The sequence below is a fragment of the Heptranchias perlo genome, chromosome 25, assembly GCF_035084215.1.
Source record: "Heptranchias perlo isolate sHepPer1 chromosome 25, sHepPer1.hap1, whole genome shotgun sequence".
In the NCBI taxonomy this organism is placed as follows: Eukaryota; Metazoa; Chordata; class Chondrichthyes; order Hexanchiformes; family Hexanchidae; genus Heptranchias; species Heptranchias perlo.
The window spans coordinates 2,302,316-2,327,868 of record NC_090349.1 but is presented as its reverse complement, the minus strand read 5'-3'; the positions used below and the strand labels follow the sequence as shown (position 1 = coordinate 2,327,868).

Here is a 25,553-nt window from a genome sequence, read left to right as displayed (position 1 = left end):
AACAGCATTACCATCGCCAAATCCCCCACCATCAACATCCTGGGGGTCACCATTGACCAGAAACTTAACTGGACCAGCCATATAAATACTGTGGCTACAAGAGCAGGTCAGAGGCTGGGTATTCTGCAGCGAGTGACTCACCTCCTGACTCCCCAAAGCCGTTCCACCATCTACAAGGCACAAGTCAGGAGTGTGATGGAATACTCTCCACTTGCCTGGATGAGTGCTGCTCCAAGAACACTCAAGAAGCTCGACACCATCCAGGACAAAGCAGCCCGCTTGACTGGCACCCCATCCACCGCCCCAAACATTCACTCCCTTCACCACCGGCGCACTGTGGCTGCAGTGTGTACCATCCACAGGATGCACTGCAGCAACTCGCCAAGGCTTCTTCGACAGCGCCTCACAAACCTGCGACCTCTACCACCTAGAAGGACAAGAGCAGCAGGTACATGGGAACAACACCACCTGCACGTTCCCCTCCAAGTCACACACCATCCCGACTTGGAAACGTATCGCCATTCCTTCATCGTCGCTGGGTCAAAATCCTGGAACTCCCTTCCTAACAGCACTGTGGGAGAACCTTCACCACACGGACTGCAGCGGTTCAAGAAGGCGGCTCACCACCACCTTCTCAAGGGCAATTAGGGATGGGCAATAAATGCCGGCCTCGCCAGTGACGCCCACTCATGAACGAATAAAAAAAAATCACTACTTCCTGGGTCCCCTTACCTACCCGACTCGCAGTGTCATCCGCCTGTCCCTGACCACAGACCAAATCTAAACGGGTGTGACTGCCTCCTGGATAAAAGTGTCCCGATAACTCTCCCCTCCCTGATGCATCGCAATGTCTGCAGCTCGGACTCCAGCCCAGCAACTCTGAGCCGAAGTTCCTCGAGCTGCAGACACTTACTGCAGATGTGGTTGCCTGGAGTCTCGCTGCTGTCCACCAACTCCCACATGCTGCAGTTACAACACACCACCTGCCCTGCCACCCCTATCTAACCTTGTTTTATATATTTAATTCGCTAAAGTTTTTATTCACTTGATATTTTTAACTATATTAACTAATTAGTTTAACTAGTTTAAGTTATTAATTTAATAAAGTAATAGTTACAGTTTCTCAGCTCTTAGTTTAAACCACTGCCCTAGCTTAGAGATAAAAAAAACGGTAACACTCACCAACCAACTGTCCTGTGGTGTCACTGGTTGATTTTTTTTGTTTGTTTTTGATTTCACCCTGCCCTGCTCTGCCGATTTTGCTGCCGCCGCTCTTTTTAAATCTTCTCCTCAGCCTCTCACATAGTGCTCCGTGCTCCGTTCAAAGAAGAGCGGGGGAGTTCTCCCGGTGTCCGGGCCAGTATTTATCACTTAAACATATTATCTGATCATTTATCACATTGCTGTTTGTGGGATCGTGCTGTGCGCAAATTTCCTACATTACAACAGTGACTACACTTCAAAAGTACTTCATTGGCTGTAATGTCCTGAGGATGTGAAAGGGGCTATAGAAATTCAAGTCCTTTGTCTGCAATTTCACCACCACTTTTATCCTTTAGCGTCCCTCACGTCCCTTCCTCCCCCACCATTTTTTCCCATTATGATATTGAAAGGTACCTTTTCTGCACCCTTACTGAGCCTTTAAACCTGTATTACCCAATTCCTATATTGCTAGGCCGTGATTTTAACCCAGCCAGCCCAGCGGCAACAGGTTAAAATGGCGGCCGGCCGGAAGCTGCTCTGTTCCCGCCCCTCCTCCGCCGCCATATTACCTGCGGGATTCCGGTATCGAGGAGGTCGCCCCTCACTGGCAGACGGGGGCCTAATTAAAATGGGAAAGTCACGGCCCAACAACATCATCGGCGACCTAGCAGGATTTTAACTTCAAATCGCGGGAAGCCTGCACAGCCCCAAAAGCCGCCAGCGACACTCGGCGTGAGGTGGCAGCGTGATCAGGAGAGGTCAAGGTAAATGAAGTCTGATCATTTTTGGAAGAATCCTCCGGGCCCCACAAGGAATCCTTGGGCCTCTCCCTCCCCCCACGGCTCTTTGGAGGCTCCCCTCCCCACCTCCTCCTTTAGGTCCCCGGTGGCGTTGGCCTCCCGCCTAATGTCCATCTCCCGCCCGCCAGCTTCGGGAGGCAGACAGTGATGGATTACGCTCATGAGGCCTGAGAATTTAAATGGCCCAGGCCTCACACTCAGCTCTCCATGGGGGAGGGGGTTCTCTCTCGGCCTGTACCCCTACCTGACCCAAACTCACCCTGGCTTAAAATCAAGTCTCATGTAGGATTACCAACTCTGGTTGGCCGTATTCCTGGAGGTTTCATCACATGACCTCCTGCCTCCAATCACTCCATCCACTCAAACAGACCTTCCCCTCCCCCATTTCCAATATTTTTATAATTAATGAAAGTGTTCAAAGAAAATGAAAAAAAAAGTACACCACTTTTTCAATGCCCCTGTGAGTTTTCTCTCAGTTTACTTGAGGTAGTATCTCCAAGACATTAACCTTTAATTCCTGGAGACTCCAGGACATTCCTGGAGGGTTGGCAACCCTAGTCTCACTGCTCCATTTTCCTTGCAGGCTTTGTGTGGATAGTAAAGTTCAGCATTGCTTTATGCTGGAGCAGGAAGCTGCCTCACTATTACTGCTGGTCTGCCCAGGATCAAGTGCTGTTCATGATACTTTTATGAAACTTTTCTGTGGCATTGCTGACAACTGTGAATGCTGAAGAAACCTTTCACCACAGAGGGGAGCTGCAGCCTCATGTATCTACCTTCTGTGAGCAACCAATGACACTTGAGGGAATCAACAGCGGCACTGTTTGCGAAAGCTCTTCCCCTGTGGCTGTGACTGGGAGCAGCACAATAACACCACCCACTGGAGCACCAACACACTGCAATAGGAGTTGGTGTTCTCATCACCTGTCACAAGCCCAGTCCAGCAGCGATGTCACACTATCATAGTAGGTACAGCACAGGAGGGGGTCATTCGGGGGGCCTTTGAAAGAGCTATCCATTTAGTCCCACTCCCCTGCTTTTTCCCTATAGCCCTGTACATTTTTTCCCTTCAGGTATTTATCCAATTCCGTTTTGAAAGTTACTAATGAATCTGCTTCCACCATCCTTTCAATTGTAAACAATTTTACAACACCAAATTATAGTCCAACAAATTTATTTTAAATTCCACAAGCTTTCGGAGGCTTCCTCCTTCGTCAGGTGAACGGTGTGGAAATGAAATTTTCGAATCCTTCACATTTGAAAATCACAGAACAATGCCTGGTGATTACTGCCCGTTGCCAAGGCAATCACAGTGAGCAGACAGAAAGGTGTCACCTAAAAGGCCACCGAATATACAAACCCCCCCAAAAAAAAAGAGAGAGAGAGAAGGAAGACAGTCAATGACCCGTTATATTAAAAACAGATAACATTTGTTCGCTGGTGGGGTTACGTGTAGTGTGACATGAACCCAAGATCCCGGTTGAGGCCGTCCTCATGGGTGCGGAACTTGGCTATCAATTTCTGCTCGACGATTTTGCGTTGTCGTGTGTCTCGAAGGCCGCCTTGGAGTACGCTTACCCGAAGGTCGGTGGATGAATGTCCATGACTGCTGAAGTGTTCCCCGACAGGGAGAGAACCCTCCTGTTTGGCGATTGTTGTGCGGTGTCCGTTCATCCGTTGTCGCAGCGTCTGCATGGTCTCGCCAATGTACCATGCTCTGGGGCATCCTTTCCTGCAACGTATGAGGTAGACAACGTTGGCCGAGTCACAAGAGTATGAACCATGTACCTGGTGGGTGGTGTCCTCTCGTGTGATGGTGGTATCTGTGTCGATGATCTGGCAAGTCTTGCAGAGGTTACCGTGGCAGGGTTGTGTGGTGTCGTGGACGCTGTTCTCCTGAAGGCTGGGTAATTTGCTGCGAACGATGGTTTGTTTGAAGTTGGGTGGCTGTTTAAAGGCGAGTAGTGGAGGTGTGGGGATGGCCATAGCGAGGTGTTCGTCATCATTGATGACATGTTGAAGGCTGCGGAGAACATGGCGTAGTTTCTCCGCTCCGGGGAAGTACTGGACAACGAAGGGTACTCTGTTGGTTGCGTCCCGTGTTAGTCTTCTGAGGAGGTCTACGCGATTTTTCGCTGTGGCCCGTCGGAACTGTCGATCGATGAGTCGAGCGTCATATCCCGTTCTTACTAGGGCGTCTTTCAGCGTCTGTAGGTGTCCATCGCGTTCCTCCTCGTCTGAGCAGACCCTGTGTATTCGCAGGGCCTGTCCATAGGGGATGGTCTCTTTGACGTGGTTAGGGTGGAAGCTGGAAAAGTGTAGCATCGTGAGGTTGTCCGTGGGCTTGCGGTAGAGTGAGGTGCTGAGGTGCCCGTCTTTGATGGAGATTCGTGTGTCCAAGAAAGAAACTGATTCTGAGGAGTAGTCCATGGTGAGCTTGATGGTGGGATGGAACTTGTTGATGTTATCGTGTAGTCTCTTTAGTGATTCCTCACCGTGGGTCCATAGAAAGAAAATGTCGTCGATGTATCTGGTGTATAGTGTTGGTTGGAGGTCCTGTGCAGTGAAGAAGTCGTGCTCGAACTTGTGCATGAAAATGTTGGCGTATTGGGGTGCGAATTTGGTCCCCATGGCTGTTCCGTGTGTTTGGGTACAGAACTGGTTATTGAAGGTGAAGACATTGTGATCCAGGATGAAGCGGATGAGTTGTAGGATGGCGTCCGGAGATTGGCTGTTGTTGGTGTTGAGTACTGAGGCTGTTGCAGCGATGCCGTCATCGTGGGGGATACTGGTGTAGAGTGCCGAGAAGTGTTCCTGGTTCGACTGGTCCGTGGGTGCTGAGTTTTTGTAGAAAGTCTGTAGTGTCGCGACAGAAGCTGGGGGTTCCCTGCACGATGGGTTTCAGGATGCCCTCGATGTAACCCAATACGCCAACATTTTCATGCACAAGTTCGAGCACGACTTCTTCACTGCACAGGACCTCCAACCAACACTATACACCAGATACATCGACGACATTTTCTTTCTATGGACCCACGGTGAGGAATCACTAAAGAGACTACACGATAACATCAACAAGTTCCATCCCACCATCAAGCTCACCATGGACTACTCCTCAGAATCAGTTTCTTTCTTGGACACACGAATCTCCATCAAAGACGGGCACCTCAGCACCTCACTCTACTGCAAGCCCACGGACAACCTCATGATGCTCCACTTTTCCAGCTTCCACCCTAACCATGTCAAAGAGGCCATCCCCTATGGACAGGCCCTGCGAATACACAGGGTCTGCTCAGACGAGGAGGAACGCGATGGACACCTACAGACGCTGAAAGACGCCCTAGTAAGAATGGGATATGATGCTCGACTCATCCATCGACAGTTCCGACGGGCCACAGCGAAAAATCGCGTAGACCTCCTCAGAAGACCAACACGGGACGCAACCAACAGAGTACCCTTTGTCGTCCAGTACTTCCCCGGAGCGGAGAAACTACGCCATGTTCTCCGCAGCCTTCAACATGTCATCAATGATGATGAACACCTCGCTATGGCCATCCCCACACTTCCACTACTCGCCTTTCAACAGCCACCCAACCTCAAACAAACCATCGTTCGCAGCAAATTACCCAGCTTTCAGGAGAACAGCGTCCACGACACCACACAACCCTGCCACGGTAACCTCTGCAAGACATGCCAGATCATCGACACAGATACCACCATCACACGAGAGGGCACCACCCACCAGGTGCACGGTTCATACTCCTGTGACTCGGCCAACGTTGTCTACCTCATACGTTGCAGGAAAGGATGCCCCAGAGCATGGTACATTGGCGAGACCATGCAGACGCTGCGACAACGGATGAACGGACACCGCGCAACAATCGCCAAACAGGAGGGTTCTCTCCCTGTCGGGGAACACTTCAGCAGTCATGGACATTCAGCCACCGACCTTCGGGTAAGCGTTCTCCAAGGCGGCCTTCGAGACACACGACAACGCAAAATCGTCGAGCAGAAATTGATAGCCAAGTTCCGCACCCATGAGGACGGCCTCAACCGGGATCTTGGGTTCATGTCACACTACACGTAACCCCACCAGCGAACAAATGTTATCTGTTTTTAATATAACGGGTCATTGACTGTCTTCCTTCTCTCTCTCTCTTTTTTTTTGGGGGTTTGTATATTCGGTGGCCTTTTAGGTGACACCTTTCTGTCTGCTCACTGTGATTGCCTTGGCAACGGGCAGTAATCATCAGGCATTGTTCTGTGATTTTCAAATGCGAAGGATTCGAAAATTTCATTTCCACACCGTTCACCTGACGAAGGAGGAAGCCTCCGAAAGCTTGTGGAATTTAAAATAAATTTGTTGGACTATAACTTGGTGTTGTAAAATTGTTTACAATTGTCAACCCCAGTCCATCACCGGCATCTCCACATCATCACCATCCTTTCAGGCAGTGCATTCCAGATCTACTGGGCCTCACTTGGTGATTGAAATCCCCCAACTCGAGTATATTCTGTGCTCTTGCTACCCTCAGTGCTTCCTCCAAGTGGTGTTCAACATGGAGGACTGATTCATCTGCTGAGGGAGGGCGGTAGCGGGCAATCAGCAGGAGGTTTCCTTGCCCGTGTTTGACCTGATGCCAAGAGACATCATGGGGTTCGGAGTCAATGTTGAGGACACCCAGGGCCACTCCCACCCGACTGTATATCACTGTACCGCCACCTCTGGTGGGTCTGTCCTGCCGGTGGGACAGGACATACCCAGGGATGGTGATGGACGAGTCTGGGACGTTGGCTGATTTTACACAAAGGGTACAGAATTGTGCAGCAGGTTATGAGGTAAGAACATTGAAGCAGACCGTATAAAACTGTTCAGGACACAAAGGAATGCGGGATACAGTTAGAAGTTGGGGGCTGATCCGTGAAGAAGGGATATGCTTGGTGGGGTTTTTCTGTATCTAAAGATTCTCAACAGCAATGGAGTGCACCCCATTAAATATTCTAAAAAGGCTTAGTGTGGTGATTAATACCTTCACACTGTGTGCATTGGATGTGTATACAGTGAATGTGTATTGAACAAAATCTTAATGCCTAGTTAGGAATGGGATTGAGAGTTAAACGGATAATTAACAGGCAGGGTCATCATGATGGTTTACAGATATAGCAGAGTGCGTTCCTGAGAGTAATCGATACTGGGACAGGGCAAGCAGTTATGAGCAAGCCTGTCAGATGAGGCTGAGTGAAGCAGAGTTTCAGACTGTCTGACAGCAGAACAATGATTCCAGTCTGAAACTACTCATTGTCTAATGGCGTTTCTTCATAGTGTCTGCAAGAGACGGATCTGAGGGAGGCAGTGCAGCCTCAGGAAGAGCAGTATAGGAGTGTGGGTACATGTACTGAGGGAGGGCTGGAACAAAGATATGCAGAATGTTGTCAGCATTAGGCTACGCTGCATGCCTGAAGCGGTAATATCCCCCACAACAGTAATGACATAGTCTCCCTTTATAGAAACAACACAAGACTCTCACATCAGAAACAAGATAATGACCATCTGTTCTTCCTCTTTCTACAGTAGGCCTGGCCGGGCCGGGGGCTCAACCTGAGACCCTGAGGTCCAACCGGACCCCCTGGGGCGAGATCTCCACCCAGGCCAGGCCAGGCCACCCAGCTCTCGAGGCCCAGGCCACTCAGTCCTACCTGCGCTTATATTTTTGATTTTCTGGCTTGTCCTATTTGAATTTTGTGAGCCTAGAGGTTTGGAAAGGGTGATTCCCAACACTGTTACCTCAACGGTGGATAAACTCTAAATCAGAACTCCAAAGTCTGTGAGTATCAGCAACCTGAGATATCTGCAAGTTCATGGCAACCTGGGTTTAAACTGTAACCTCTTTGGCGGGGTTAATGCCGGACGTGGACTCAAGCAGCACTCTCTCCCGCTGGGGACATACTGCCGAGAACTTCGTTAAATATTCACGGCCATTAATACCCTCTATAGGGAGTCAACTACCGGGGAGGAAAGACCAGTGCTGCTGCAGCAGTGAAAGGGCCACTTTGTGTCTGTAACAATGTGGTTCACTGCAGTCTGAGGATGATGCTTCTTCAGGGCAGCGAGTCCACAGATTTACATGCTCTTCAATCGAGGTGTTGCTGTTTGTAATCCAGAAAAGGAAGGCCCAGCCTTTTGGTCATGAGGGATGGAGGTCCACGGAAGGAAGTGGCCTTGACAGTGAGTGCAGGCAACAGGAGGTAGTCATACCTTGTAACAATGTGCTGCAATAAATATCTTTCCCAGTCACGCCCACCATGCCCTCCCTGCATTGAACACTATCTGCAACTTACCACCTATGTGCGGAGGTACCACAAGAATCCTCGCAACCCCTTCCTGCTCCTGCGAATGTTCCTTTGCTACAACCGAACACATAGCGGATGACTCACATGTTAAGTATTGCACTGCCAGCACCAGTGTCCGATCAGCCGGGCATCTCTGCCTTGTTGATCTTCTTGCTCTTGCTCTCCCTCCCCCTCTTCTTTGCCTGTAGGCCTCCCCTATTCTCCCCAATTCCTTCTTTTAGCGATCAGGAGGCATTCCCCGCCTAATCTCCAAATCAAGCAACTGAGAAATATACAGCCAAATACAGGGTGAACTCTCTCTCTCTCTCTCTCTCTCTCTGTAGGGACACTTACCTAAGTGGTACGCTCCCCCAGCTCATTCAACAAGGTTCACCTGACCCATTAGGGCTTTGGCCTGCACAGTTATCTGGAAGTAAGTGAGAAGGATCCCAGTCCCCAGTGACAGATCTACCCCCATCAGATTACATTAAAGGGCCAGGCCAGCTGGTGAATCCTCAACAGTCCCTTGAGTACTACATATCTGGCGGGCTCAGGTATCGGATTACCAAGTCTGACACACAGGAATTGACAGCTCTGAACTTCCATCACCAGTCAATTCAACTCGAAGTGAACCTCGATCCCAAAGAGACCCCCGCATACATCCCTCCCAAGGAAGGTAGTCACTAGTTGGTAATTAGACGACTGAGAAATATGGCTATGAGCCCTCTTGATGTAGAGAGGAGGTACCATGAACTTCAAACTAGTGGCATCGTAAGAAACGCAACTTGCCATAAAATGTGTGAGAACATTGCCACCATCTGCCTGACCACAGCAGGAACACACACCATACTCTACTGAACAGTGGTTCCACCAGTTGGAGGTACAAAGCTTCCGCAGCAGCAGTTTGCCACTGAAACTCAATCTTAGTAGGCGCTGAGTCCTGGATAGATGAATGTTTTGTTCTCATATATGGCCTCTAGATAACAACTTCCAGTAGATGTTGTCTTGAGACTCATAGGTTCCTCGTCAGCTATATGATGGAAAGTGGAAGCACCTACCCAGAGCGGTTAGTGTCGTGCCTGCTACCTTGATGTTGTAGGTGTCTAAGTCCAGTGCTACAAACCAGGCATACTCGTCATTAACTGCTTAATCCAAGTGCTTATGTGAGGAGCCTTAGCTAAGAGACATACCCATCATGAGGCTGACTTTCCCTCAAGGTTGCTGTGTGATAGGCCAGTGTAGACCAGAGGTCCTTCTTTCCTGTAACCAATTCCCTTTCTTGTCGCAAATCCACCTTACAGCTTTGTTCTGGATCTCACACAAGGGCCAAAGGAAGTAATGCCATTGCATGTTTGGAAGCTGTGAATAATAAGCAGAACTGATTGGACACATCCTGTACGCCACAAGCTTAACCTGCATTGAGACTTTTCAATTTTTGAAGGAAGATGAGAGATACAAAAGTTCCCTTAGTCCTTTCTCAGCATAATGCCGGATGGTTTCCAGGCTGACAGACTCCCACAGGCGGCCCCTGCCTCCGTAAGAAGAATTTCTGAGAACAGTAAAAGGCCAACTGGCCAAAGAAGCACATCAAAAGGTATTTGAGAGGGTAGATATGGAGAAACTATTTCCTCTGGTGGGGGAATCCAGAACAAGGGGATATAATCTTAAAATTAGAGCTAGGCCATTCAGGAGTGAAATCAGGAAGCTAAGAGTAGTGGAAATCTGGAACTCAGTCTCCCTCAAAAGGCTGTGGATGCTGGGGGTCAATTGAAATTTCCAAGACTGAGATCAATAGATTTTTGTTGGGTAAGGGTATCAAGGGATATGGAGCAAAGTTGAGGTACAGATCAGCCATGATCTAATTGAAGGGCAAAACAGACTCAAGGGGCTGAATGGCCTACTCCTGTTCCTATTCTATAACTGATTGCAACTCTGCTTACCGATATTTTCACCATATCCTATTGCCTACATCATTCTACAGAATTCCCTTTTGAGAATAATTATACTGTATTCTATTGAGGCAGAGACAGTGTGACAGACCAGGGTCATGTTTTTTTTATATTTGCTCATGGGATGTGGGCATTGCTGGCAAGGCCAGCATTTATTGCCTATCCCAAAGTGCCCTTTGAGAAGGTGGTGGTGATGAGCAGCCTTTTTGAACAACTGAGTGGCTTGCTAGGCCATTAAGAATCAACCACATTGCTGTGGGTCTAGAGTCACATATAGGCCAGACTGGGTAAGGACAGCAAGTTTCCTTCCCTAAAGGGCATTAGTAATGGGTTTTACAACAATCCAGTAGTTTCATGGCCACCATTAATGATACCAATTTTTTTTTTAAATTCCAGGTTTTACTTAGTTAATTGAATTTAAATTCCCCACCTGCCATGGTGGGATTTGAACTCATGACTCCAGAATATTAGTCCAGGCCTCTGGATTACTAGTCCAGTAATATAACCTTGTTGCTTGTGTACACCTCACAGACTTGTTTCAAACTTATCCTTTGACACCAACAAGTTTGTAGCTTAAGGAAAAAGAGAAAAGACTTTCATTTAATGCAGTAAGGAAGCCTGTTAATGTGCCAAGTATTGTACGTGAGGGCCCTGACATGTCTTGTTCTCAAGCTTACTGCAGGCAAGTTCAACATCTTACAGGAGAGACATATTAGGTTATTGGGAGAAACTCAGGAGGTGGTTGGAACTGCAAGCTTACTAAAATGGTCATGCTTTGTGGCCAATGTCCTGAACTACTTGTTTAAGACGAAGGCATCTAGAGTCCGAAGGTCAAAAATTAGCCAAAAACTTCCCACACTTTTGAAAACTACAAAGTAAGAGGAGTAAAACAATGTTCTTTGTCCCTGGGAAACTTTTTCTGTTGTTCCTATTAGCAACAGCTTTCTGACCTTGTTCCAGAGGATCTTTAAGCTGTCCCATGATAGTGATCCCATCAAAAAAAGAAAAGAAAGACTTGGATTTATATAGTGTCTTTCATCTTCAGCTGCTTCATCAATGACCTTCCCTCCATCATAAGGTCAGAAATGGGGATGTTCGCTGATGATTGCACAGTGTTCAGTTCCATTCGCAACCCCTCAAATAATGAAGCAGTCCGAGCCCATATGCAGCAAGACCTGGACAACATCCAGGCTTGGGCTGATAAGTGGCAAGTAATATTCGCGCCAGACAAGTGCCAGGCAATGACCATCCCCAACAAGAGAGAGCCTAACCACCTCCCCTTGACATTCAACGGCATTACCATCGCTGAATCCCCCACCATCAACATCCTGGGGGTCACCATTGACCAGAAACTTAACTGGAGCAGCCATATAAATACTGTGGCTACAAGAGCAGGTCAGAGGCTGGGTATTCTGCGGCGAGTGACTCACCTCCTGATTCCCCAAAGCCTTTCCACCATCTACAAGGCACAAGTCAGGAGTGTGATGGAATACTTTCCACTTGCTTGGATGAGTGCAGCTCCAACAACACTCAAGAAGCTCAACACCATCCAGGACAAAGCAGCCCGCTTGATTGGCACCCCATCCACCACCCTAAACATTCACTCCCTTCACCACTGGCGCACAGTGGCTGCAGTGTGTACCATCCACAGGATGCACTGCAGCAACTCATAGGAACATAGGAACAGGAGTAGGCCATTCAGCCCCTCGTGCCTGATATGATCATGGCTGATCTGTGATCTAACTCCATATTCCTGCCTTTGGCCCATATCCTTTAATACCTTTGGTTGCCAAAAACCTATCTATCTCACATTTAAATTTAGCAATTGAGCTAGTATCAATTGCCGTTTGCGGAAGAGAGTTCAAAAGTTCTACAACCCTTTGTGTGTAGAAATGTTTTCTAATCTCGCTCCTGAAAGGTCTGGCTCTAATTTTTAGACTGTGCCCCCTACTCCTAAAATCCCCAACCAGCGGAAATAGTTTCTCTCTATCCACCCTATCTGTTCCCCTTAATATCTTATAAACTTCGATCAGGTCACCCCTTAACCTTCGAAACTCCAGAGAATACAAGGCTTCTTCGACAGCACCTCCCAAACCCGCGACCTCTACCATCTAGAAGGACAAGGGCAGCAGGCACATGGGAACAACACCACTTGCACATTCGCCTCCAAGTCACACACCATCCCGATTTGGAAATATATCGCCGTTCCTTCATCGTCACTGGGTCAAAATCCTGGAACTCCCTTCCTAACAGCACTGTGGGAAAACTGTCACCACACGGACTGCAGCGGTTCAAGAAGGCAGCTCACCACCACCTTCTCAAGGGCAATTAGGGCTGGGCAATAAATGCCGGCCTCGCCAGCGATGCCCACATCCCATGAACGAATAAAAAAAAAGACCATCGGACGTCGAAAAGCACTTTACAGCCAATTAAGTACGTTTGAAGCGTGGTCACTGTTGTAATGTAGGAAGCTCAGCAGCCAATTTGTGCACAGCAAGGTCCCACAAACAGCAGTGAGATGATGATCAGATAATCTGTTTTAGTGATGTTGGTTGAAGGATAAATATTGGCCAAGAATCAGGGAGAACTCCCCTGTTCTACTTCAAATAGTGACGTGGGATCTTTTATATCCACTTGATGGCAGACGGGGCCTCAGTTTAAGGGCTCATCAGAAAGACAGCACCTCCGTCAGTGCAGCACTCTCTCAGTACTACACTGGAGTGTCAGCCTGGATTATGTGCTCAGAGTGAGGCTATGAACCCATGATCTTCTGACTCAAAGGCAACAGTGCTACTACTGAGCCACGACTGACACCTGCAGAGACCTCACAATAAGTAAGGAGTAGCCTCCACTCTCAGCATTTGCTACCCAAGCACTGGGGGAATCCAAAGCCATTCCTGAAGGAATCCTCCAGGGTCATCCCATCCAGGGGCTGGGAGATGAGGTTCTCCACTGAGCAGCTGATATAGCAGAGGGGCCTGGGGCTTCCTCTACTTAAAGCCCTGCTCGCTACACTGGCAAGTCATTTAATGTCCTTAGACTTAAAGCCTGCTGCTTTTTAATCCCAGGATGCCTGGCCTGATGCTGATTTTGGAAGGGCAATTCCTGTAATGAGCCATAAGCTCTGCCTCTTAAAGCCCTCAGAAGCTGCTTCAATATGGTCTCTCAAAGGTCTGTAACCCAGAAAAGTAGCTCCTGCAATCTTTCTTATAAATCTACATTCTAAACCAAACAACGGAATGCAATACCTTGGGTGTACATTCTGGTATTTGTCTCCAGGACAGCAGTGGCTACTTGTTCGGAAACCTGAGCTGCATGGCGCAGGCTATCTGGCCTGAATGCCACCACTGCCATCTGGGGCAAACTCTCATAGACTATCTTTGTTGCAAATTACATGGGACAAATCAATTCAACAAATGAGCACTTAACAGCTACCTCTACCAGATCCAGTATATATCCTTGTCCTTACCAGACTAAGTCTAGGGCCAAAGCTGGCTGGGAAGTAATCCTGGTGTTAAACTAATCAAATGATTTTCATTCAGCTAGCTTTGCCAGGATCCCCTGAGGCCTGAGAGGTAAACTCATCACTTATAAGGGTATCAAAGGCTATAGAGTAACGGTAGGTACAGATAGTGGAATAGCTCGAGGTGCTGTAAGGCCTAATCCTGTTCCTATTATGCCCTGGTCCTCCTCCTCTCACTCATGTTCCTTAGCTTCATCTTTAGGAAAGAAGAAGAGGGCACTCAGCTGTGCTTCTGCTGTCTCTCTGGATGCCTAGGTATTCTGATAGGTGACCCAATGCTTCTGCTATATTAACTGAGTTACGTACTGACATTGGTGGTGGGGAGGAGGTTCAATGCTGCCCAGTACAGTCCTATCTGGGTCAGTATCACCAGTAAGGAGCAGGGACCAAAGCCACACTTACAAGGTGGGTCACATTCTAGGATAAGATTTTCAGACAGAGGACACAGATGTAAAGTCTCGTTTATAAGATCTCTTAAAGAATGATCTTCAACTGATGACTTGCTCTTTTTCTTCCAAGATGAACACTTTTCTATTTCTGGGGCCAGGTATTAATATCGAGGAAATCCAAGTCAGGAGCGCACTATGTGCACACTGCCTGATATGACCTGGGCCTTCCTATGTTTCTGGGTTCAGGTTATTATCATGGCCTGCCCCCCAGCAGGGTCTGCACCCAGAATCAGGGGGTGACAATGGCCAAGGCTGCGGAGTCTTCTGGCTGCTGTCCATACGCAGTATCTAGTAGCCTCCAGCCCTGAGAGTGTTCCAACAGCCCTGTTAGCACTTGGCTTTCTCAGCTTTCATGGCCTTACTGCTTGCCCTCTTGGATTCTTTGGTCAAAGCTGAGATTGGCACTAGACCTAACTCCAACTTCTTCTGATGCCCCTCCGAATGCATCTCCGCCCACAAAGACGGAGGAAAACGAGGCGAAAGGCACCGTCAGTCCCTCTCACCTCATCTGTATGGGCTTGCCCAGCTTGCACCTGCTCCCTTGGGCAAGCCTAGGTGTAATCCACTGCTCATCTGCTTTGAACCCTGAAACGGAGAAGTCCTAGAGCACCAAGGAGATGAAAGTCAGAGCCAAGATTGCGACATCCTGCCTCAACAATTACTAATCGCACGACGGAAGAACAGTAGCCCCAATACACCAATGCAATATTTCCATTATTCACAATGTCCATCCTTATGCCTCAGAGTGTAACTGATGATGTTAGTGTTAAATTAGGAACATTTTTGTGCTGTGGACTAATTCCCAGTAGGATCTGGGTTGAGAATGCCCAAACTAATTTCGTATTCCTATGCATCCTTTATAGCCAAAGACTTTTACCCCATCAGTTGGGGCTGGTTTGAAACCCAGAGGTTAACCCACTGTTGTACCAGCCTCCAACATTTTTTACTGGATATACTTTGAAACTGAATAGTTTATAGAGAGTACATTAATCATACGCACATATTTACAAGAACATTATTTTATGTACTACATAGCAACATTAATGTTTTTTCTTCTCAACATGAATGACTGCCTCGTGCTGTCTTCTGTCGCTCTTGCAGATACTTTGTTCAGTGCCATTCTGGATAAATAATATTCAAAGAATATAATCTACATAAAAGTGAACCTTGAAAATTTTTTAAAATATTAATGGACAGAAGATCAGCAGGAGTTAACAGGTATGTAATCCTCCCTTCCTGATTATCCTCTGTGCGCTGCTCCTCATTGATCCTGTGTGGAAAATGAGTTCCCAAATCTTTACCTGAAGGGAGACCTGGTGAGATGGATCTCGTCCTCGCTGCTAGGCTGCTCTGCAATGTTACCCACAGGGAGAAGCTAACGCAACTGATTGAAAGCAATGGTGGTTCAGAGCTTGGACCAGGCTGGGGGGCAGTTGGAGCCATCCAGCCCAGGAAAGCACTGGCAAACACTGGATACTCTGCACACAACAGGCATTAAACCTCTTGTTTTATAGTTTGTCTTTTCGCGTATTTTAAATCATGGAGTTATACTAGCCAATCTTCATGAAACTTTCCCATCTATAGCAAGCTTATAAAAACGTCAATTAAGGCTTTACTAATTTCAGTCTAAGATTTTAAGAGCTTCTAACCTTTTATAACCAAATCTACCATCATTTCATATTAATTGCTGTTTCTGGAAAGCTGAGTTTGACAATATTATGTTCTTCCTGAGTAGCAGAACACATAGAAACAATTAATAATTATTCCATGTCCCTATATTTCAGCTTCCAATTGGCAGTTATACTTTCTTTCACCCTTTGTTTACTGCATATGTATTTGACAAACCTTTTACTGCTACTTGAGAGGTTCTTAGCAATCTTACATTCAATGTTCCTTTTCTTAATTTTTTTACCTGCATTTACAGTTTTTATTATTTACGACTATTCAGCCAATCTTTCCTGATTCCTCCTATGTTTTGAAAACCTTCTGCTATTCCTAATACTTTTTACACACCTACGTAACCATCCTAGTTTCCAGTGGCTTTCAGCTGTTCTGATTTGATTGGAATAAATTTCAATTGTAGTCTCCCCAAATGTTGCTTCAATACTCCCCACTTTTCTACTGATCTCCGATTTATTATTGTATGAAATGATCGTCTTTCTAAGATACAAGTTGACAACAGACAATAGAATACAACAAACTTGTTTGATGCCTTTCCAGATACTAACTATAGCAAACGCATTAAACATGAAGAGGCTGAATTTTCAGGAATCCTGTGAGAAGGATTGTACAAGATATTTGATAAATAAAATGGATGTTTCAGTACGATGGATATTTTTTTTTAAAATTGTTCCTAAACTGTTTTAGCTGTTCCTGTTTAAATCCCTCCCTGGCCCGCCCCTCCCTATCTCTGCAACCTCATCCCAGAACTACATCCTGTCCCTCAGAACTCTGCATTCTTCCAACTCTGGTCTCTTGTGCATCTCCTACTCCCTTCACCCCACCATTGGCAGCAGTGCCTTCAGTCATCTATACCCTGCACTCTGGAATTCCCTCCCTAAACCCCTTTACCTCCCTTTCCTCCTTAAAACCCACATCTTTGACCAAGCTTTCGGTCATCCCTCTTAATACCTCCTTCTTTGGCTCAGCTTCCATTTTTGTCTGAATATGCTTCTGTGAAGCGCCTTGGAATGTTTTACTACATTGAAAGTGATATATAAATGAAAGTTGTTGTTGTTTCTGATCAGTCTCAGACACAAATCGTTCAGTTATGTCATGAATCTTTTATCATCATGTCCTTAAAAAACTATATTTAAATGGGGATTCAGAAAGAATAGTTACTGCTTTATTAATTTGATGAATAGATTATCAACCAAGGGCAGATTGTGATCATAAGTACTAAGAACAGAAAAATCTTGTAAAGATTTGATAAAGATTCCTAAAAACTTACAATTCAGCCCAACACCTTTTGTCCACATCCTGTTCAATTTAAGCAGATCAGTAATCGATAGGTGAAATTATAAAGAAATAAATTCCTGGGATTTGTTTTTATTTTTTGTGGCATTTAATCAGAGTGAAAGGAGCCTCTAGCCTGTACTGCTCCCATTGAAAGAAAAGACTTCAGGTTTGAGTATTATTGTGCCCCGAGGCCCTGTCCCACTGACCAGTCAGCAAGCGCGGGGTTAGGTTAGAAGCTGCTACTCACCGTCCCTACTCGGTTGATGGCGCAGGTGAAACAGTGGTTGGCAATGGCTGCGTTTCTTGCTTCAATGGGCCACATGGGTTCACTGGAACATTTAAACAACAGTTAGCTTAAAGAGGCACTTCCTTGGATAGGGCACATTTTTTATTGGTGAGAAAATCATCTTCCCCGACAGTAGGAGGGAAAACTATTCTGGTCTGGAATTCTCCGTTGGAATTGTCTGCTGATCTCCCACTGTAGCTTCAGCAGAAATCGCAGAGGAAAGGCCTAAATGGCCATCTACACCGTTTCTTCAGGGTTTCCGCCAGACTTCTGCTGAAGTGATAGCAGGAGATGGAGGAACCACCTTGGAAACTGTACCCCATTATATTTAACATAAATAAAAACTTGCTGAAAGAAAACTCAGTGCAACTGGTAAATAAAGCACAGGTCAGGCAGAAGGTAAAACTCTCCTTACACTATTACCAATGTGCTTGTGACAAAAATTAAGCATATTTCTCTAAGATTTAGCACGGTATCAGCTTCTTTAATCAAGGAGTTAAAAACAGAGCCTGCACCCTAATCTGCCAACATGACTGAAGACCAGGACAGTAAATAATCTGGCTCTCATTAATGAGTTCTGCCTTTCCTGACCTTTTCACAAGGCTGCTGCCAAGTGCTTATGGAATCATTCTGTAATCAGACAGTCAGAACTACAAAAGCAGCAAATATCAGTGAACAATTGCCAATATTATATAAGTTTACATCACTAAAGGTTAAGGGGCAGAGCTAAGCATAATGCAGCCCTCTAGCTCCTGTATCACCCAACAGTGGAAATAGCTTTCCCTATTTACCTTGTCAAAATGCATCATAGTTTGAACACCTTTACACTACTGAACAGAGCCTCACTTTCTCTATCTCTCCTGCTTGGATAATAAGAGTCTAAATGAGGTTGAGGAGCAGAGGGATCTTGGGGTACAGATAGACAAATCACTAAAAGTAGTGACACAGGTTAATAAGGCCATAAAAAAGCAAACCAAGCACTGGGGTTCATTTCTAGAGGGATAGAATTGAAAAGCAGGGAAACTTTCTTAAACTTGTATAGAATCTTCGTTAGACCACACTTGAAGTAGTGTGAACAGTTCTGGTCTCCATATTATAAAAAGGATATAGAGGCACTGGAGAAGGTGCAAAAAGATTCACAAGGATGACACCAGAACTGAGAGGATTATACTTATCAGGAAAGGCTGAACAGGCTGGGGCTCTTTTCTCTCAATTAGAGAAGGCTGAGGGGTGACTGATAGAGGTCTTTAAGATTATGAAAGAGTTTGATAGGGTAGACGTAGAGAAAATGTTTCCACTTGTGGGGGAGTCCAAAACTAGAAGTTATAAATATAAAATAGTCCACTAATAAATCCAATAGGAAATTCAGGAGTGATAAGAATGCGGAACATGCTACCACATGGAGTAGTTGAGGCGAATATCAGAGATGCATTTAAGGGGAAGCTAGGTAAACACATAAGGGAGAAGGAATAGCAGGATATGTTGATAGAGTTAGATGAAGAGGGTGGGAGGAGGCTCGCGTGGAGCATACCAGTTGGGCCGAATGGCCTGTTTCTATACTGTAGACTTTATTTAACTCTTAATGAAAGCCTCTCACCTATTATAATATCTTAGTAAATCTTTTCTACACTTTTTCATGGCCTTGACACCCTTCCTAAAGTGAGACTCCTAATATTCCAACCTAGGTAATGATTTGTATATGTTTAACATTATCTCTAACACTAAGTTAGGAGGAATGTAAGGAGTCTTACAACACCAGGTTATAGTCCAACAGTTTTATTTGAAATCACAGAAACTGTTCCCATTGGCGGAAGGGTCAAGATCCAGAGGGCATAGATTTAAGGTGATTGGCAAAAGAACCAAAGATGATATGAGGAAAAACGTTTTTACACAGTGAGTGGTTAGGATCTGGAATGCACTGAGTGAGTGGTGGAGGCAGATTCAATCAATGCCTTCAAAAGGGAACTGGATAAGTACTTGAAACGAAAAAATATGCAGGGGATAAGGGCAGGGGAGTGGGACTAGCTGCATGGCTCGTGCATAGAGCCAGTGTGGACTCGATGGGCCGAATGGCCTCCTTCCGTGCCGTAACCTTTCTATGATATGGGGATAGGGCAGGAAAGTGGAGTTGAGGTAGAAGATCAGCCGTGATCTTGTTGAATGGCGGAGCAGGCTCGAGGGGTCGTATGGCCTACCCCTGCTCCTATTTCTTATGTTCTTATGTACCAGGCATTGAGTGGAGGAACCACTGCAGGCCGCTCACAAAACAACTCAGGTACGTTTGTTTTAAAGATTTTTGTGGGGCCAGGAGCAGCATGAATGTTCACACCCACCCCCCACCCCCGAATGACTGCCTCTCCCCCCCTTAAGTGCATTTTCTGGTTTGGCTCCATGTAGGAACCACCGGAATTCTCGACCCCCTAACCGGTTTGCTGCCCCGAGCGCTGACACAGCACTTGCAGCTATCAAACAAGGCTCGACCCATCGAATTGTCTCAGGCCTCACAGAAAAGACTTCAGGCAGACGGTGTGAGCGCTCCTTCCAATGCCCGACTGAAGACCACTGAAAATCGCCCCCAATATTTCAGGTCAGCTGAAAGGCTGGAGATACACACTTCTGACACCAGCCCAGTCAATCTGTGTTCCCTGTACTGCAGGAATGGGAATCGCATACTTTTCGTTCCTGGATTTTGATCGAAAGCTCAGTCTGTTCTCCATCTCAGTCCTAGTAAAGTGCACCGCGCGCCATGTGTTCTCAGCAACCTAACTTTCCTTTAACAGAAAATGCACCAACTGCTCTCCACGTACAGCCTCACACGTTTATTCCAAAGTTACGAGTTCATTTCACACACACCTCCAGCTCACGTTATCACTCAGGATTATATCTGTGATGTGGAGATGCCGGTGATGGACTGGGGTGGACAAATGTAAGGAATCTTACAACACCAGGTTATAGTCCAACAATTTTATTTTAAAATCACAAGCTTTCAGAGATTATCCCCTTCATTCACCTGACGAAGGGGATAATCTCCGAAAGCTTGTGATTTTAAAATAAAATTGTTGGACCATAACCTGGTGTTGTAAGATTCCTAGGATTATATCTGGCAGAGGTCTTATAAATTAAGTGTCAATGTTAAAACTGCTCTACCAACACCACTTTGTAACAGCTGAAAGATACAATATGCTTGTGTTCTGGATTTAAATGTGATAACATGTTGATATTGAATTAGAAAGGTTCCATCTGGTGAAGAGGACTTCCATCTGTACCTTGCATAGCTTTCCAATAATATCCTCGTTTGGTTAATTGGGTTTGTATTACAGGCTAATCAGTCTGTAAGGATTTGTAATGAAACAAATCAGTGGAAGCAATGTGCTCAATTACATCAATAGCTATTTGGCTAAAACAATTCAGGGCTCCAGCCAAGCTAAGAGTGTAATGTGGCCATAGGTTACACTAAATTCAGTTACACTGTTCTCTTACCTCAGTTCCCCCACAGTAGCACAGGGGTTGAAGATAATTTCAGCTCCATTAATGCTGTACATGAACCAGTTCAAAGGGTGGTGCCGACCGTAGCAGATATTAACAGCGATCCGTCCAAACTGAGTCTGAAACACTCTGTGTCCTGTGTTTCCCTCCATGTAGTATGTAGACTATGGGAAAAGAAATACATCTGTAACCAAAGTCACAAGTATCAATTCACACCCGAAATCCCTCCAAGTTCCCCTCTATGTCACACACCATCCTGACTTGAACATATATCGGCCGCTCCTTCATCATTGCTGGGTGAAATTCCTGGAACTCCCGACCTAACAACACTGTGGGAGAACCTTCACCACACGGACTGCAGCGGTTCAAGAAGAAGGCCGACCACCACCTTCTCAAGGGGCAACCAGTGCTAGTGAGTATAGGAACAGGAGAATAGACAGGATGAATGCGTGGCTGCAGGGATGGTTAGGAGGGAGGGATTTAGATTCCTGGGACATTGGGACCGGTTCTGGGGAAGGTGGGACCTGTACAAGCAAGACTGGTTACACCTGAGCAGGACCGGGACAAATGTCCTCGCGGGGATGTTTGCTAGTGCTGTTGGGGAAGGTTTAAGTTAGAGTGGCAGGGGGTTGGGAACCTGAGCAGGGAGACAGAGGAAAGCGTGTCAGGAAGGGAAAGAAGGTATGGAGTAAAAGGTAAAGTGTTAAAAAAGGAAAAAGCAGGAACCATGGGCGTCATTTTAGCACCCGCTATCGGGTGCGTTCCTGGTGGGGGGGGCTCTGAAAATCGGAGAATCCTGGAGCGGGACCGGAGCCCAGCTCTAACCCGCCCACTTCCGGGTTCCCCGCTGACGCGCCGGCGTGCGCACGCAGCCCCCGCTGGTGGGAATCCCGCAGGCAATTAAAGCCAGCGGGGTGCCACTTGAAAGTATTTATTTAGGTATTTCAGGTCATTAACTGACCTGATTAAGGGATTATGTGAGGAGGGGTGGGATTTTAGAACAAACTGGGACTGTTTCACACACTGGGGGAAACACTCCCAGGTCAAATGGACGTGTTGCAGCTGTCAGCCTGTGGCAGCTGCAAAGGTCCATTTGACAGGTGGGGGGCAGGGGAGACCCTCACCCATTGCAGGAGGCCACTCTGTCACTTGGGACAAAGTTTGGCCTCCACCACCCCCCTCCTGACGGTCAAAGTCACCAACCTGCACACTTACCCCGGGGTCCGGAGACATGTACCTACCTTGCGGACCCCCTCAGATGTACATCTTGCGGATGAGGGCCGCCGTAGCTGCAGTCATGACCTCCTCGGAGGGCGAACAGCATCACCAGCCTCGCCGGCCACGCCGTCCACCTCTGACACGTGGAGCTCCACAACAGAGTGCTGTGACACATCCACCTGTACAGCAGGAGGGAGGCTACCGCAGAGAGAGATGCGTCGCAGAGGGCACTACCCTCGCCACACGTTCCACAGACCGAGGCTCAGCCTCCTGGACCTCTCTGAGCAGCAGTGCACACGGAGGCTCAGAGTCACTCGTCATGTAGTCGTGGACATCTGCAGCCTCTTTCATGCCGAGCTGCTCCTGGCTGGCCCGAGCACCATCTTCTTACCTGTCGCTGTCAAAGTCACCACTGCCCTCAACAACTTCTCCTCCGCATCCTTCCAGGGTGCAACCGGGGACATCGCCGATGTCTCTCAGTCGTCTGCGCAGAAGAGCCCTGCAAATACACCTACACCCACTCTGCAGTGACACAATGGGTGGCATCAGTTGTGGGTCCTCATAGTGATCCTCAGGAGCGGGCATTATTGCACAAACCAGACAGGATTCGCGAAGACATGGCAGTAGTGGTGCCAATATAATATGTAATGTGAGTTGTTCAGAAATTCAATATAAGTAACTCCCATGACAAACCCTCAAACACCCTTGTGCATCCCCTTCATGCTCACGACATGTTTGCCTTACGCTGCCTACTGAACATATATGATGCATGCCCTGTGGCTGCAGCACAGGTAGTGGCAGGTTGAGTGAGGCTGGCCGTGAAAGAGATGCACGAGAGGGTGAGTATGAGATAGAGCCATGAGATTGTATGAGGATTGGGTTGAGTGGTAGTGGCGGGATGAGTACTGGCGAGGTGAGTAAGTGCAGGTAAGATGAGGATGAGGTTTGAGTGGGTATGAGGGGTGATGTGACAGAGTAGTGTTGGCAGTGCTGAAGGAGATGTGGGGTGGGGGCAGTGATGTGGCAGACGGAGTGTAGGGGAAAGACTACGTGTACTCACTTTGGCTGACCTACTGAGGTCATTGGAGCGCCTCCTGCACTGTATGCAGGTGGGCGATATGTTGGTTGCGCTGGTGACCTCCTCTGCCACCTCGAGCCAGGCCTTCCTGGTGGCAGAGGCAGGCCGCTTCCTCCCGCCCGCCGGGAGGAAGATCTCTGTCCTCCCCCTCCTCCTCACCCCATGTATTGATACCTGGAGTGAGGCATCATTAAACTGGGAGCAGCCTTCCCCCTGGGCTGCTCCTTGCTGCAATTTTTGCTATTTCTTGCAGCATGTGTCAGTGGAGGACTGCCCCTTTAAATAGAGCGCCTCCAGCTGACAGATCTTACTGCGCATGCGCAGACCGCCCGACGCGCAGATCAGCAGTGGGGAACCCGGAAGAGCAGGTAAGTGGATCCAATTAGTGGATTGTGTGCTACAATCGCGCGGGAAGCTGACTAATTTCACCGGGCGCGTTACCCACGCGCCCGATAGCCCCCCCGCCGAGAACCCGCAGCCCTGCTAACATCGGGCCCTAAGTGTCACAAAATATATTTGAAAGTTCTTTATCTGAATGCACGTAGCATTCGTAATAAAATGGACGAGTTAACGGCACAAATAACTACGTATGGGTATGATCTTGTGGCCATTACAGAAACATGACTGCAGGGTGACAACGACTGGGAATTAAATATGCCAGGGTATTTAACAATCAGGAAGGACAAGCAGGAAGGAAGGGGAGGTGGGGTGGCTATGTTAATAAAGGAAGGAATCACTGTAATACAGAGAAATGATATTGTGACAAAGGATCAGGATAATGAAACAGTTTGGGTAGAGATAAGGAATAATAAAGGGAAAAAACACTAGTGGGCGTAGTATATAGGCCTCCTAATAGTTGCAACTCTGCTGGAAGAAGTATTAATCAGGAAATAGTCGGGGCATGTGATAAGGGAACAGCTATAATTATGGGGGATTTTAACTATTATTTTAACTGGACAAATCAAATTGGGCAGGGCAGCCTTGAGGAAGAGTTTATTGAGTGTATTAGGGATGGATTTCTTGAGCAGTATGTAACTGATCCTACAAGGGGGCAAGCAACCTTGGACCTGATCCTATGTAATGAGCCAGGATTAATTAATAATGTCCTAGTTAAGGATCCCCTGGGAATGAGTGACCATAACATGGTTACATTCCATATCCAATTAGAGGGTGAGAAGGTTGGTTCTCAAACAAGCGTACTGAGCTTGAATAAAGGAGACTATGATGGTATGAGAGCGGAACTGATTAAAGTGGACTGGGAAAATAGATTAAAGGGTAAGACGGTACATGAGCAGTGGTGTTCATTTAAGGAGTTATTTTACAACTTTCAAAAAATATATATTCCACTGAGGAAAAAAGGGTGTAAAAGAAATGACAGCCATCCGTGGCTCAGTAAAGAAATTAAGTATCCGACTAAAAACAAGGACATATAAGGTAGCCAAACTTAGTGGGAGGATAGAAGATTGGGAAGTCTTCAAAAGACAGCAAAAAGTAACGAAAGGATTGATTAAGAAAGGGAAGATAGATTATGAAAATAAATTAGCAAAAAATATAAAAACAGATAGCAAGAGTTTCTATAGATATATAAAAGGAAAAAGGGTGGCTAAGGCAAACGTAGGTCCCTTAGAGGATGAGACCGGAAAATTAATGGTGGGAAACATGGAGATGGCAAAAATGCTGAACAAATATTTTGTTTCAGTCTTTACGGTAGAGGACACTAAGAATATCCCAATACTGGACAAACAGGGGGCTCTGGGGGGGAGGAGCTAAATACGATTAAAATCACTAAAGAATTGGTACTCAGTAAATTAATGGGACTCAAGGTGGATAAATCCCCTGGACCTGATGGCTTACATCCTAGGGTCTTGAGGGAAGTGGCAATAGGGATTGTGGATGCTTTGGTAATAATCTTTGAAAATTCTCTGGACTCAGCAAAGGTCCCGGCAAGTAACATTCGCGCCAGATAAGTGCCAGGCAATGACCATCTCCAACAAGAGAGAGTCTAACCACCTCCCCCTGACATTCAACGGCATTACCATCACCGAATCCCCCACCATCAACATCCTGGGGGTCACCATTGACCAGAAACTTAACTGGACCAGCCACATAAATACTGTGGCTACAAGAGCAGGTCAGAGGCTGGGTATTCTGCGGCGAGTGACTCACCTCCTGACTCCCCAAAGCCTTTCCACCATCTACAAGGCACAAGTCAGCAGTGTGATGGAATACTCTCCACTTGCTTGGATGAGTGCAGCTCCAACAACACTCAAGAA

General features: G+C 46.8%; 1 protein-coding gene across 1 annotated transcript in view; it reads right to left on the bottom strand.

The window, feature by feature from the left end:
• Positions 1–25,553, bottom strand: part of upb1 (ureidopropionase, beta) — a 153,678-nt gene that overhangs the window by 37,552 nt on the left and 90,573 nt on the right. Inside the window, exons 6-7 of the mRNA XM_068005431.1 lie at positions 20,979–21,148; positions 17,460–17,541 (exon numbers count right to left, since the gene is read on the bottom strand). Of these exons, the coding sequence (XP_067861532.1) occupies positions 17,460–17,541; positions 20,979–21,148 (252 nt within the window). The remainder of the gene's footprint in view (positions 1–17,459; positions 17,542–20,978; positions 21,149–25,553) is intronic.